General features: G+C 31.0%; 1 protein-coding gene across 1 annotated transcript; it reads right to left on the bottom strand.

Annotated features, from left to right (window-relative positions):
• Window positions 1–4,931: 4,931 nt before the first annotated feature.
• On the bottom strand, window positions 4,932–8,325 carry LOC103829632 (probable inactive receptor kinase At2g26730). Its single transcript, XM_009105308.3, has 2 exons — window positions 6,682–8,325; window positions 4,932–5,889 (listed from the first exon to the last, which is right to left on the bottom strand). Exons 1-2 carry the CDS (start codon window positions 7,991–7,993, stop codon window positions 5,222–5,224), a joined length of 1,980 nt encoding a protein of 659 aa, XP_009103556.3. The 5' UTR covers window positions 7,994–8,325; the 3' UTR covers window positions 4,932–5,221.
• Window positions 8,326–14,292: the final 5,967 nt, after the last annotated feature.

Raw genomic sequence — 14,292 nt, 5'->3', positions numbered from 1 at the left:
TACTTTTTCAAATATAATAAACCAAAAAATACTAAATTTGAATGTGTAAGGTGAATGTTAAGAATCAAAAAGTGGAAGAGGAGAAGAGGACATGGTGGGAGAGGTGAGGAAACTACGAGTGGCGATGGTGGAGAAGGAGAAGACGGTGGTGGTGATGAAACAACTGAACGTGGCGATGCTACATGTGAGGTCTTTTGTAGTAACTGATGATGATGGAAGAGGAGGAAGAAGAAGAAGATAAAAAAAAAGTAAAAGGAAAAGGGAGAGTTGAAAATGAAGAGGATGGAACAAAAAAAATGAGGAAAGAAAGAAAGACACAAAAAGCCACATACTGAAGAATCATCTGATAAAAAAATTCATTATCAAATTATATTCTCTTACACATTAAAGAAATCATTTCTATTCTATGTCTCTCAAATAGAATAGTACAACACAGTGTACACTGTTCATCTTCTCTAACAGTTCTACGCATTCTCTGCTTCTTAGTTCAAGTATATCGAAAAGTATCAAAACACTAAACTCAAACAAAGATGTGAAGAAAAATGATCAGACAATGTGATTATACGGCGTACGAAGTACTCTTTTTACAAGAATTTCATAAAACTTGTAAATGATCATGGAGTAAAAAAAAAGATAACAATGATTATTATAAATTTTTGAAATAAAGCAATAAATTTAGAACAATGAAATTAACAATGGAAGTGAGAGTGAGAATGAAACATGTATGAAGGGTATTTTTTTGTCTTTATACATATTATACAAAGAATATCATAGCCATTAACTTCTTATGTGTATAACTTAATATTTTTTCTGCTATGTACATGTCCCCTAATTTCTCATTTTATAATTACTTACTTTCTACCTTTTGTAAATAATTTTACTGTCCATACTGACTTTATGATTAATACGTTCACTGAGAAACCCAAATATTTGGGTCTTTAACCCATCAAAACTTTCCGGAATATCCAAATAGGCTCTTATTCCCCGATCATAATTATTCCGAGCAATTGTTGCATTTACACTAATGTGTACTAGGTGTCTTCCTGCACTATATGCAGTAAAAAAATTTAAAATATTTTTTAACAGATAAATATAAATTATACTTTAAAATAAAATTTTATTAATATTGCAAACTTTTTTTTCGCATCAATATTTTAATATAAATCTGATTTAGTTAAACATAAAATTATATTTAAGAATATGCATGTATATATTTGAAACTATAATCTTAGATAGGTTTTTCTATTTATTTTAATTAAATATATTAAATAAATTTGTAAAAGTTGCATAATTACCAAAAATTAAAATTAAACAATATTTATAAAATTTGTAGATATATAAGAAAATAATGATTTTACGATTAAATTTTTATAGTTCTCTAAAAAAATTTTATACATTTTTGAAAATTTTAGTAATAAAATTGTATAATTTAAAAATATATAATTAAATTATATTTCGAAATTTATAATGCCATATTTGAATATATCTATTTTAATGATGATTTATGAGTTATTCCCATATTCTAAAATAATTTCCAAAAATATAAATTGACATTAAATGTAATATATGAGTTATTACCATATTTTTAAAAGTTTACCAAAAATATAAATTAACATTAAATAAAATTGTCCATGTCATATTAAACTATAAGACATGTCATATTTGTTTTGTGAAATTGATTATACAAAGGACATGTGGCAAAATCACTTCGCAAATATAGTTTAGGAGATTCTATACCTTATAGCCTAATTGTATAGCCGATTTTCTAAAATTTATTTGTTGTCCCGACACATTTTCATATTTTTCGAAAATTAAGATAACCAAACTTTCTTTTGTATTTTCTTTATAGAAAATAAGCTACCATCTGCAAAAAGTAGATCCTAGGAATTCCCTAATCTATTTTAAGAATGTTAAGGTGATGATTGTTTAGATGGTTTTTAGATTTTAGTTTTTTTTTTGTTTTTTAGTTTTTAGATTTTGGTTTTTAATTAATTTTTGGTTTTTGATTTGGTAGTAGATTTTAGTTTTTGGAAAAAATACGAATGGTGATTTTGATTTCTAATTTTTGGTTTTTGTTTTTAGATTTTGGTTTTTAATAGTAAGAAGTCTTCTCCCATTGTTTAGAGATGACCTCATTGTTAGAGAAGACTTCCAAAGACTATTATCGTAAAATGTTTACAAGTTTCTTTTGTCATAAAGAGAGATAATTGTAATTTTACTACTACTTTTGCATTTGATTGATTTGAGGTAGGTATAGCTTTGCATTCAAATTCAAGTCCTAATTCATTTGGCAAATTCCTCCTTAAAAATTTGATTAATTTTGTCAATTGAATTTAGGTTGGTTGTTGTATTAGATATGTAAATAAATTTTATTAAGGTTATGTATAACTTAATATATATATATATATATATATACTTTTTGTTTTTGAAAATCAAATAGAAAAATAAATTAAAGGGTTGATTGATTCAAAATTACATAAATGAATATAATGATAATATTTTAAAATCACATACATATATATAAATTTTACAAAAGAACTAAATTTGAAAATCGGTTAATAATTTATTTTTATTTAGTAATATGTTTTAAGGCATCCCATAATGTATATGTATAAAAGTAAAGAAAATATTACCATGAAGATATGTTGTTATTTTAGTTAGATCTTTGATTTTGGATATAAGCAATTCGATTAGTCTAACTATTCGTTTTGTGGGAATGTTGAGTTACCTATATTCTTTCAAATTGAAATATAATTGTTTTGATTCCTACTAAAGCCAAATCGGATTAGTTTTATTAATCACTTTTAGTTCAGTTCTTCATCTTAAATATGTAAGTATATTTCTATAATATTTTTAATAATTTGATATATTTTGATTTTCCAAAATATTAATAAAATAAACCAATGATCAGTAAAAAGTTTTTTAAAGAAAAATACTAATATTTTTTTGAAAGCTCATGAATGCATATCGATATTTACAATAACTAAAATATTTTATAACTGTAAGTAATTTTTGCCTTACACATAAGAATGTAGATTGCATAGGTTCTTTTATTATGGATATATTGGATTGTATATATATAAATAAAACTAAACTTAAGAAGAAGGAAATATTAAGAAAAAATATTTTTAATAGTGGGAAAGTATAGTATTCTTAGTTCATTGAAAATATCTAGAGTCATGCTATTTAAAAATATACTTTTGCAGTAAACTGATCAAAATATACTTATGGTAAAGGGTATTTTTAGTTTCTTTTTTAATATATGTTATCTTGTTTAAAATCAGTTTAAGAAGAATTTTATTTAAAATCAGTCAACATCTCAGTTTATTATATTAATTTGTTTTTGTAACCGTCTATGAAAATAGATAGATATAAAGAACATATGATTATTACTTTGAAAATATATATTATGTTGTTTAATATTATGTTTTAAAAATATTATTTACTTTCTTAATGACAAGATTATTTTTGTGAAATTTCATTCTTCATGAAATCATATTATAGAAAATATATTTTTTCTAAATGTTACCTTTTTATTATATTTATTATTTGTAAAAAATTAAAATTAAATTAAAATTTTATTTAAGAGAAGTTACTAAATGACATAAAATAAATATTTTTAATAATTAGATCAAATATTTTTAATTCATTAAAAGATCCGTATAAATAACCACCTTAAACTTGGAAGCGTAGAGATGATGAGTTTGGCAATAAGTTCAGTGCGTCTGAAACTTGGCACCAAATCAGAAGTTCGAGAAGTAGAGTTCAGTGGAGCAAGATAGTATGGTTCTCACAAGGAGTTACGAGATATGCTTTCATCACCTGGCTTGCAATTCGTGATAGACTATCGATAGGCCACCGTACAAGCCAATGGGGTCAACCACAAAGATGTCTTTACTGTGGTGAGCCAGACGAGACGCGAGACCACCTCTTCTTTGCTTGCCCATTTACTTTTACTCTCTGGCTGAAGGTTGTTGGTAATCTGTTTGGTATCGATCCCGACCCGGACTGGGGCACCACGCTTGAGCGTCTGCAGAATGGAACGTATGACCGGCTCACGTTCATACTCCTGCGACTTGTCTTTCAGGTTTCCGTTTACTTCATCTGGATAGAACGAAATGATAGAAAACATAGTAACCGAGCGAAGTCTGTAGAGCAACTAGCAAAGCTGATTGATAAGGCAGTCCGGAACAGGTTATCATCTACCCATTATTTCCTCAAGCCGAAGCTGAAAGGAATTATGTGCAGATGGTTTGAAGCCCATTCGCACCACGAGTGACCTACGGACTTGGAACTCTTGGAAAGGAGTGATCTATAACTTTTTCATACGTCTTCCAAATTTGTTGATTTTTTAACAAGGTTTCAGTTAGTAATAGCCTTATAGATGTACATAATATCTTTTTCAAAATTGATCAATAAATTTAACATTTCATCAAAAAAAATAAAATAAAAATAACCACCTTCAAAACTAGCTTGACATGACTGATTTCTCAAATAAGATAAATAATATTATAGATATGAGATGTGTTGAACTGGATATAATTTTTCATCATAATTGGGATCTCTTGCTTTCTAGTTCTACGACGATAATTGATTAGTAGTAATAGCTTCCTGGTTTCATTGTGCTTTACTTCTTGTTCACAACTATGATTGAAATTTCAGCAACACTCAATATATGTACACTTTAATTCACACTTTTTATATATAGTATACATATATGTTTAAAGTACAATTTCCAAATTATCATTTTTTCTTAAGTGATATGATTATATATAAACGATAATGGAGACTACATTAAAGTAATGATCCTGAACACAAATAAAATTATAAAACTAAACTGAAGATTAAAGTTTCAATTTTTATTGGTCTACAAATATAGAGTGAGCTTTGAAAAAGCTCTAATTCGTAGTGTTATGTAACTTATATTCGGATAAAGTGCAACGTTGTTTAGATTGAATTTTGATTGAAACCTGTAAACACAATATTCAAAATTTCAAATAACAAAAAAAAAAGGAAAAGTAACTACTAGAATATCTCAGAAATGTATTTTTTTGAAAGAAAAAAATAGATGGGAGATGCCATCTTTTAAGAACTTGGTTCAAATGCCACACTGGTCCAGCCTTTTTGCTTTACCGTAACCCAACAAAGACCTCACACACTTTTCTTTTATCTCCTTTTGAGGAGAAAGTGAACACACAAACTAAAGCTGTTCTCAGCTACACTAAGGCGTGACCGAACGTGGTGGCGTCCTTGATTCCCCTGGAGGAGTCTGACCCTCTGAACCTTTGGACGGGTCATCAGACGATTGTCTTAACCCGTCATCGGTTGTTTCACTTCTGTTCACATCCTCAATCATTCTCAGCACTTCCTGCATTACCGGCCGTTGATCAGGAACCGTAGAGACACACGCCATTGCGATTTGAAGAAGCTGAACCATCTCTTCCTCTATGTTGTGGTACCGCATCAGCTCAACATCGAATACTTCAGCGGTCCATTCTTCTCTAACCACAGAAAGCACCCACCGAGGTAGATCAATGCCTTCTTCGCCAAGTGATGCCTGGTTTGGTGATTTACCAGTCAAGAGCTCAAGCAGCAACACCCCGAAACTGTACACATCTGATTTGAAAGTTACTTTCCGTGTCTCGAGAACTTCGGGAGCATGATAACCCGCCAAACGGTTTGGTGGAGTCGAGTTACTGAACAGTTGATTAAGTCCATAGTCAGAGACGCAAGTGTCTTGGTTTGGTTGTAGGAGTATGTTTGAGGCTTTGATGTTTCCATGTACTAATTTGGCTGAAACATGAAGATGGGCCAAACCTCTCGCTGCAGTTATTGCTATTCTCATACGGTTATCCCAGTCTAACGGAGTTCGCCCCGATCCACGGCTCCCTGAACACAACAAAGAGCATGTTAGGCAGATATTGAAAATGCAGTTTCAGTTAATGTGATCTCAAACTACTCTAATTAGACAAAAGTTCACTTCAAGGAAAAGAGTGAAGCTATGATGATGATGATAAAGAGGCCATGTGGAAGAAAAGAGTCTTTCTCTTTTTGAATCCTATGTCATCTTTAAAGAGTGAGAGAGAAGCAAAAATTATGAATTATTATGACAATTACCAGACAGACGCATGTAATGTCGGCAGCTTCCTTTTTTTCTTTTAATAATAATTGCAGAACAACTACAGCTATATGCCACACTAACACTTAAAATACTATGAAATTTTTTACTAGAGAGAAATAAGAATGTTTTTTTTTTCTTGACAGCAAAGCATAAAACACAGAACATGTCAGAAGGTATCCATTAGAAAAATATTAACACAATCCAATCATCACTCACTCAGCTTTAATTTCAATCTAAGCATCAAACAGCTGCAACTATGTATCCATTCCTTGACCATAATAACTATATGAATTTAAGGAGAAAAAATAAAAAACCTAAACCAAACAAGAAATCCACATAGCGTACACACAATGTAAGTTACAATTCAGTAGAAATTCACACAATCTAACTACAATGCAGTAAAGAAAAAACACACACACACACACAAACCAGCTACGAGGTTTGGGTACAATTCGTTAGAAATTCACACAATGTATTTACTAAAATATGCATGTTACGGATGAATTTAAATTGGATTAAACAAAAGCAGAGCAAGGAAAGTTGTTAAGACACAAACTAACCGTGAAGAAGAGCAGAGAGGCTTCCACTGGGCATGAAATCAAAGACGAGAAGCTTCTCATCTTTGGAGTAATAATAAGCTCTCAACGGAACAACATTGGGATGTTTAGTTTTGCCAACAACCTCCATCTGCGATTCAAACTCCTTCTTCGACGCCGCCACGTCTTTCAAACGCTTCACAACCACCGTCGTGCCTTCCTCCAACACCGCCTTATACGACGTCCCCACGCTTCCTTTCCCCAAAACCTCCGCCGAAGCTCTCAGCAAATCCTCCAAATCGAAACTGTAGACTCCTCCCTCCGTGAAAACGAGCCTGTTCCTCTCTCCCATCCCCGACGACGTCCCCGTAGTAACGTCCTTAGACGACGAAGCTCCCCCCGCCGGAGGAATCCCCTCGGGGGGGACGTTTCGCGTTGTCGTCTCCGCAGGCTTCGTCTGTTTCGTTCTGCTCCCTCCTCGTCGTCGTTTCCTCAAGCAGAGGAAGAAGACGAGAGCTAAAAGGAGAAGACCAATCAACGCGCTCGCGACGGAGATCGCGATAATCGCCGCCGTGGAGAGCTTCGATTTCTTCCCGGAGAGACGCGAGGGAGAGGGAGCGTCATCCGGAGAGGGCGACGGAGATATGAAGAAGGATTTGCACGGCCGCAACGGCCCGCCGCAGAGATTCACGTTCCCCGCGAACGACGCGGCGGGGAATTTAGACAAGGAAGAAGGAATCGAGCCGTTAAGGTTGTTAACGGAGACGTTGAAGTCCGTTAAACCGACGGTTATGCTCGGGAGGTTCCCCGAGAATCGGTTGTTTCCGAGGAAGAGACCGGTCAAGAGAGTGAGGTTGTTGACTGCGAAAGGGATCGATCCGGTTAAGTTGTTAGAAGAGATGTCGAGACGAACTAAGCCGGTTAGCTGCGTGATACTCGCCGGGAACTCCCCGGAGAGTTCGTTGTGTTGTAGATACAAGCTACGGAGGTGAGTGAGGTTTTTGAAGTCTGGAGGGATCTGACCGGAGAGCCGGTTCGACCGGAGACTGAGGACTCGGAGCTGGGTTAGTTTCCCTAAGGTTCCGGATGGGATCTGACCGACTAAACCGGTACCTGGTAACCGGAGAGAGTAGATGGAGGACCGGTCCGAGTTGCATTCTACTCCGACCCAGGTACAAGCTGAGTCTGACGCGTTCCACTGGAGGCGATTCTCGTGAGGGGTCTGTTGAAGGAAGGCGAGGAGTGCTTGTTTCTCCTCGGGTGACTCTGAGCTGACTCGGTCGGTCAACAGCAGAATCGAGACGAAACAGCTTAAAACCAATGAAATGGCTCCCATTGGTGGATTTTTCAGGAAAAACAAAAAAAGAAAAAATAGGGATAATAAACGAATCTTGCGAGTTTCTTCTTTTGTCTGTTTTAAAAGAAGTGGGTTTCGTAGGTAATAAGGGTTTGCTGAAAACCAGAAACGGTTTTCGGGCGTGAACCCATCTGTTTTCGGATTGGAGCGACCAAGAGAGATGGAGTGAAGGAGAGAGCGAAAACTTGAAGAGAGAGAAAAGAGGGAGAGAGAGAGAGAGAGAGAGAGAGAGAGAGTCTATCAGTGTATGAGTCAATATGTGTATGTGTGTGGAGGTGTGGGATCGTGAAGTCTTTTAAGAAAGCAGAATGGAATCAAAACTATCACGAGGGACAAAAAATATTAAAACAAAACATCTATTTTATTAAAACTGAGACAAAATATTAAAATAAAACATTTATTCTACTAAAACTAAATTACAAAATATTATTTGCCTATTTTTAAGATGATTTTTAGAAATTTTTATTTTTTTACCTAATTCGAACTACTTCATTTATTGTATTTTTAATTAATTCGACTATATTTATTACAAAGTATTAAGGACAATTCTTTCGAATAGTCATTTTTAAGTTTTTATCCCAAAAAATAGTTTTCAAGAAAAAAATAACCTAAATAACCACTTTTTATTTTAAAATTTTTAATTTTTTTTTATTTTTTTTAATTTGAAATCATATCCTTAAAACCTCACCCCTTAACTCTAAACTTTAAGTCTAGATTAGTTAACCTTAGGGTAAAAACATATTTTTACCATTTAGTAAAACTTATTTTGGTCATTTTCTTTATTGAATGTTATTTTTATGATAAAAACTTAAAAATAGATATCCTAGAGAATTTCTCAAGTATTAAACATAATTTACATATTTTAAAATATTTTATTATTCTCTTCATTCTTCCTAACTAATTCATTAGTTGTATTTACTATAATAACTAATATCATTTATTTTTAGTGTTAAAAATGATAATGTTTAGGTTTGAATGAAATTTCTTTATCCGTTACAAAAATTCAAACCGGTTTAAAAGAAATTTATTTGTTCACAGATTCAATTAAACGTGGCGATCCAAGTATACTTTAGAGTACAAATCAGTTTTTTATATATCGTTATTTTTGTTTTATATTTAAACTCTATTCGGATATTATAAATTTATGGGCGGGGATCGATTTGGATCCTTCTGGATCCGAATAGGAACCTAAAAATATTCAAATAAACAAAAGTATAAAAAAATATTAAACAATTTATAAAAAAATCAAAATCCGCACGGACGTTCAGGTCATGCTCTAGTCATTATTATTTTTCTAGACCATATCGGTTGATATTTTCATTTATTTCCTTCTAGTGTTTTGCGTGGGTTATATTATTACATATATAGTTCTAAATAAATTTAAAGGATGTACAATTATAAACAAAGTTTTAAAATATGATATATATTTTTTGACATCAATTTATACAAACTCTATAAACCAAAACGAAAGATATTGATCCATGCGAATGACGAAAGATGATTGCTTCCTTACACTCCATGCTAGGCTATCTGTCTTTGAATTTTGCGTTCTTGGTGGTACATGGATGATCTTCGCTCGGAGGAAATTTTTTCAGGACCTTAATATCTTCCAAATAACTTGCAAAAGCTGGCCATTCTTCTGGTTCCGAAACCATCTTCACCAATTGAAAACAATCCGTTGTAAACGTAACATAAAATTGACGTAAATTCCTCATACATTCCATTGCCTAGAGTAGTGCGTCCATCTCCGCATGAAAAGGAAAGAGACTGGCCCGAAAATATGATATAAACTATATAAATTGTTATTCAATAAATTATTATATAATATAAACTTCATAAATTTATTTAATTATAAATCGAATCAACAAAGATGTAATATATTTTAATAAAATAATAACATAATAATAATTTTTGAAAACAATGAATTAATTATATGGTTTTACTTAAATTATAAATTAATAATATTATATATAATTTACATTAATTTTACATAAACATTGTTGTACATTGTATTCAGATCTTGTTTTTGTTTATTTTGATATTTTAGAGTTATTTTATCGAATTACATATGAAACCACATAATATTGTACGATATTTTTTTTTAATATTGTTGTTTTACTTAAATTATAAATTAATAATATTATATATAATTTACATTAATTTTACATAAACATTGTTGTACATTGTATTCAGATCTTGTTTTTGTTTTTTAATATTTTTTTTTAATATTTTTTTTTAATATTGTTATTTTTTTTTAATATTGTTGTTTCGTTCGTGTTTTACCACTTCGATTAAACCTAAAGCGTATGGTATTAGAATCGAATATAGCATGCACCTGTAACATTTTAAGATTGAATCTATAGAGAAGTAAAGATTTAAGAAACCGGGCCTCGTGGTCCGGTGGTAAAGGAACCTCGGCTGAGGTGCTCGTCATCACGAGTTCGAACCCCGGCCACAGCGGATTTAACATGGTTTCCATTTAGCTTCTAGGATCTTCCTCGCCAGTTTCGGTTGGATGCGGTGAGATAGTCGGACTAAGTGAGAGGTCCGGATACCTGGATTATCAAAAAAAAAAAAAAAAAAAAACTAAAGATCTAAAACATTAAGAATGCACATATTTTCTAAAATATGCTTCTAATTCTATAGTGGCCCTTCCACTTCCACTTTGCTGTAATTTGTATTTTGACTGAATGAATACATCGAACCAAACAAAGGCCAGCAGTATAAGCCTTTCTCTGGCCCAGAAGCCACTATTTGAAGCCTACACAATAAATTAGCAATCATAAAATTTAGAGCAATGCATAAAGAATTGTACAATTCCATCAATACATGTCAAATGCATGACGAAAGGAAAGAAATAAGCCATACTAACGCATAAATCAAACAGCGATGATAAGATTAGCATATGTCAGATTTTTTTAAACTGAGTAGGTGGAATTTTTTTGGGGTCTAAAATCAGGAGTATCCCCTATATATTAAAAGAGAAAATATGAAACATATCATCTTATACATAACCTTTTGAGTTTTGACACTGCTGCTTGCGTGATGGCAAGGAAGATTCAACTGAATTCCTACTTTTTTTGTGTTTGACGTCTCTCTGGATGTAAATGTATATCTTACGAGCAATAACCCCCGACTATAAAAAAAAAACAAATGTATATCTCTCTTATTAATGTATATCAGATTACAAACGACACATTAATAACAGAGAACTACCAGAAAGGAACTTATCATATGGAATTATGAATATCTTCAGACGTAGATGAAAGTGATTTTTGCTGCTGTAAATATGTCATTCTTCTTATGAGACCTAAAAGATGAGTGAGTTTTAAAATCCGAAATCATAAACTCAAACTGAATCCATCAATAATAGAACAATTTTGGAGAAACAGTGGACAACGTTAAACTCAACCACAAACAAAATAAATAGCTTAATGCAAAATCAGAATTGTTCATAAACCATCGTTTACGAAGTCATACATTCAGTAGACGCCTTAATTTTGCAGAGCAAATTTGTTAGATTTCAACTAATTTAGAGGACACTTCCATAATCTGGAAACCAAAGCATACTTTGTCTCCACAATCAAGGCCGGATCTGACAATTTCGAGCCCAGAAGCAAAAAAATTTTTTTGGCCATGATCTAAATAAAACATGAAAATATTAAAAGGTGTTTCCATGTTATTCGAACCCATAACCTCCCGCTGTTATATATCTAGCTTTTACCACCAAAACTAGAGAGAAACTTCGCTTATTCTTGGCCCCTAAAATAAATATTCTCTTGTTGGCCCCAAAGCCAATGCTTGATCTGCCTGGTATCAGGCACGACCCTGTCCACAATCTAACACATAATGAAAAATGTATTAAAATAAATACAGTTGGCAAGAAACAGGGAACTACATGCCACCAAGAGAATCTGATTTTGTAGAATAGAACAGAAATTGCGTCTCCATAAAAATGGATTTTCGTCTACTATTCCAAAAAAAGAAGAGATTGTTGTGGCATCAGTGAAAATGTAGCTGAATTTAACTCAGTCAAATATCTTATCATTGTCATCTCGTGTATGTGGCTTACCTCGACATGCACTCCTTACCAAAAAAACTTGTGTGTTCGGCTCAGCTTCTTGTCTGTTTAGCTTTTAAGATCTTGTTTTTCTTCCTGTGATGATTCTCAGATTGGAGATCAAAACATGTTTTACACACAGATCCAATAACTACATAAATTCATGAGAAGTAAATGACGATATCTTCCCAATCATCAGCAGCATTTCTCCAATCTCATCTTAGCTTTTGGAATTGAAAAATTCATGTTTAAAAAACTGAGGTGTAGATAAGATAATGTAATTGAATCAATCTACAATTAGCTACTTTATAAGTGTTACAAGAATGGGAACGTGTGGGAGATAAAATGATATTATAACTGAAGGTCTGGCTGAGAAATGGTCGTCAGAAGCAGAGCGTTTAGTAGGTATTGTTAGACTATGTGCGGTGGTTTCAAGATTCAATACTCTCCACTTCATCTTTTAACATTCCATGTCATTTTTTTCCACATCATTCACACATTCAACTTTTATCCACTACAATGGTCTTGTTGAATAAAATTCAATATTTTATTTAATTAATTAATAATTTTTTTTTAATATTCAAATTAAATAAACATAGTCTCTATTTATAGATAATTTAAAATGATAAATTTTAGTATAAGAAATAAAAATAAATTATTTAATTTATAATGAGATTAATTGGTTTTAAGTAAAAAAGAGAATATCAAAAATCTTTAGAAAGTGACATGTGTCGTAAGTGGTTCCCATTTTTTCTTATCAACATGTTGAATTTTTTCAACACCAATTAATCTACATCATCAAATTTCATTTTTCAACACTCTCATTATAGAAATTCAACTGTTGAATCTTTTATTCAACACTCACATTGTACATAGTCTTATAGTTTCTTTGGCTTTTTTTTACATCATTATTTTGATGATAGTTGTTTAAGATGATATGGCAGTTTAAAACTTTATGATAGGTTGATTATTTGAGTTGGCGTGAACACGCTGAGTTGAGGATATTTCCTTTTTAATATAGTACTAGAAAATTTACCGCGCTATGCGCGGTTTGTTCATTCATATTTTTAATATAATTTTGATGTTAAATATATATCCGAAATAATAAAATATAAAATTTAGAAAAAATGTTTCAAATTCATTTTTACATTTTCAATAAACTTTTATAAGGTAATGCAGTAAACTATGAAATTAAGAGAAATTATTTGTATTTATTGAATTATGATTGGCTAAAATTATGGAAAATGAAAAATTAAGAAATAATATAATTATAATCAAAATTTAATTTTTTTCTAATATGTGTGAAAACTTCAAAATATAATTAATACTTGCGAATTAATAATCCTTTTAAATTAAAAAAATTCACCGGTTCCGAATTGAGCTAATATAAAATATGATAAAATTCAATAAGATTTAATTTTGAAAACCTTATGTAGATATGATTTCATAATATAAATATAAATTAAAAATTAATGCATAAATTTATTATATAAATATAAGCAATATATTGTATGTTTTGTTTTCTATTCACAGTAATATTTATATTTAGTTTTTCTTAATATCTCTAAATATTTTGATGTTATTTTTTCATTTTACACTTAAAATGCATATACATTTATTGTATACCCCATATAATTGAATAAGAACAATATATAATTTTTATCAATAAAATTTATCAGTACATATACCGTGAACTCAAATGTTCTTCATATTTGTACGTAAAACACACATCAGAATATATCAATCTAAGAAGGACATATTTGTAAATTAATAAAATATGAAACCCTAATATTACAAAATTATAGAGTTTCTACTGTATGTTTTTGAGATGGAGGGAGTATAAATTAAAACTCTAGGTTTTGAAACAATATTTTGAGAGGTATTTTATTATATAGATTATATGTTAAAACCTCAAGATATTAGTTATTTATATTTCCTTATATAAGTTATATGTAAACATAGTTACAGTTTAAGAATATTTTCAAAAACAAATAGTGACAGTTTCTATTAATCTTTTAGAAATCATATTTAAACTCTTTTAAAAGTTCAAATACTCTATATTTATTTAATTTTTAATTTTTTTATTTATGTATATAATTTGTTTTATACATCATCTGATTTAATTTGAAGTTATCATTTAAAGAATAGGTTAATAACCTTAATTTCATATACATATATGTTTTCATAAATGTGTAATTATTTTGAATTTTGAAATCAG

Source organism: Brassica rapa, chromosome A07 (genome assembly GCF_000309985.2).
Source record: "Brassica rapa cultivar Chiifu-401-42 chromosome A07, CAAS_Brap_v3.01, whole genome shotgun sequence".
NCBI classification, from domain to species: domain Eukaryota; kingdom Viridiplantae; phylum Streptophyta; class Magnoliopsida; order Brassicales; family Brassicaceae; genus Brassica; species Brassica rapa.
The sequence above is the reverse complement of the archived record's forward strand: the minus strand, read 5'-3'. Positions and strand labels throughout refer to the sequence as shown.

What these genes read in the sequence shown, in the direction of transcription:
- LOC103829632 (XM_009105308.3), bottom strand. Translation starts at nt 7,993, where the DNA reads ATGGGAGCCATTTCATTGGTTTTAAGCTGTTTCGTCTCGATTCTGCTG. An exon ending in CCTCTCTGCTCTTCTTCACG is followed by an intron (nt 5,890 to 6,681) that starts GTTAGTTTGTGT and finishes TGTTGTGTTCAG; the next exon opens with GGAGCCGTGGATCGGGGCGA.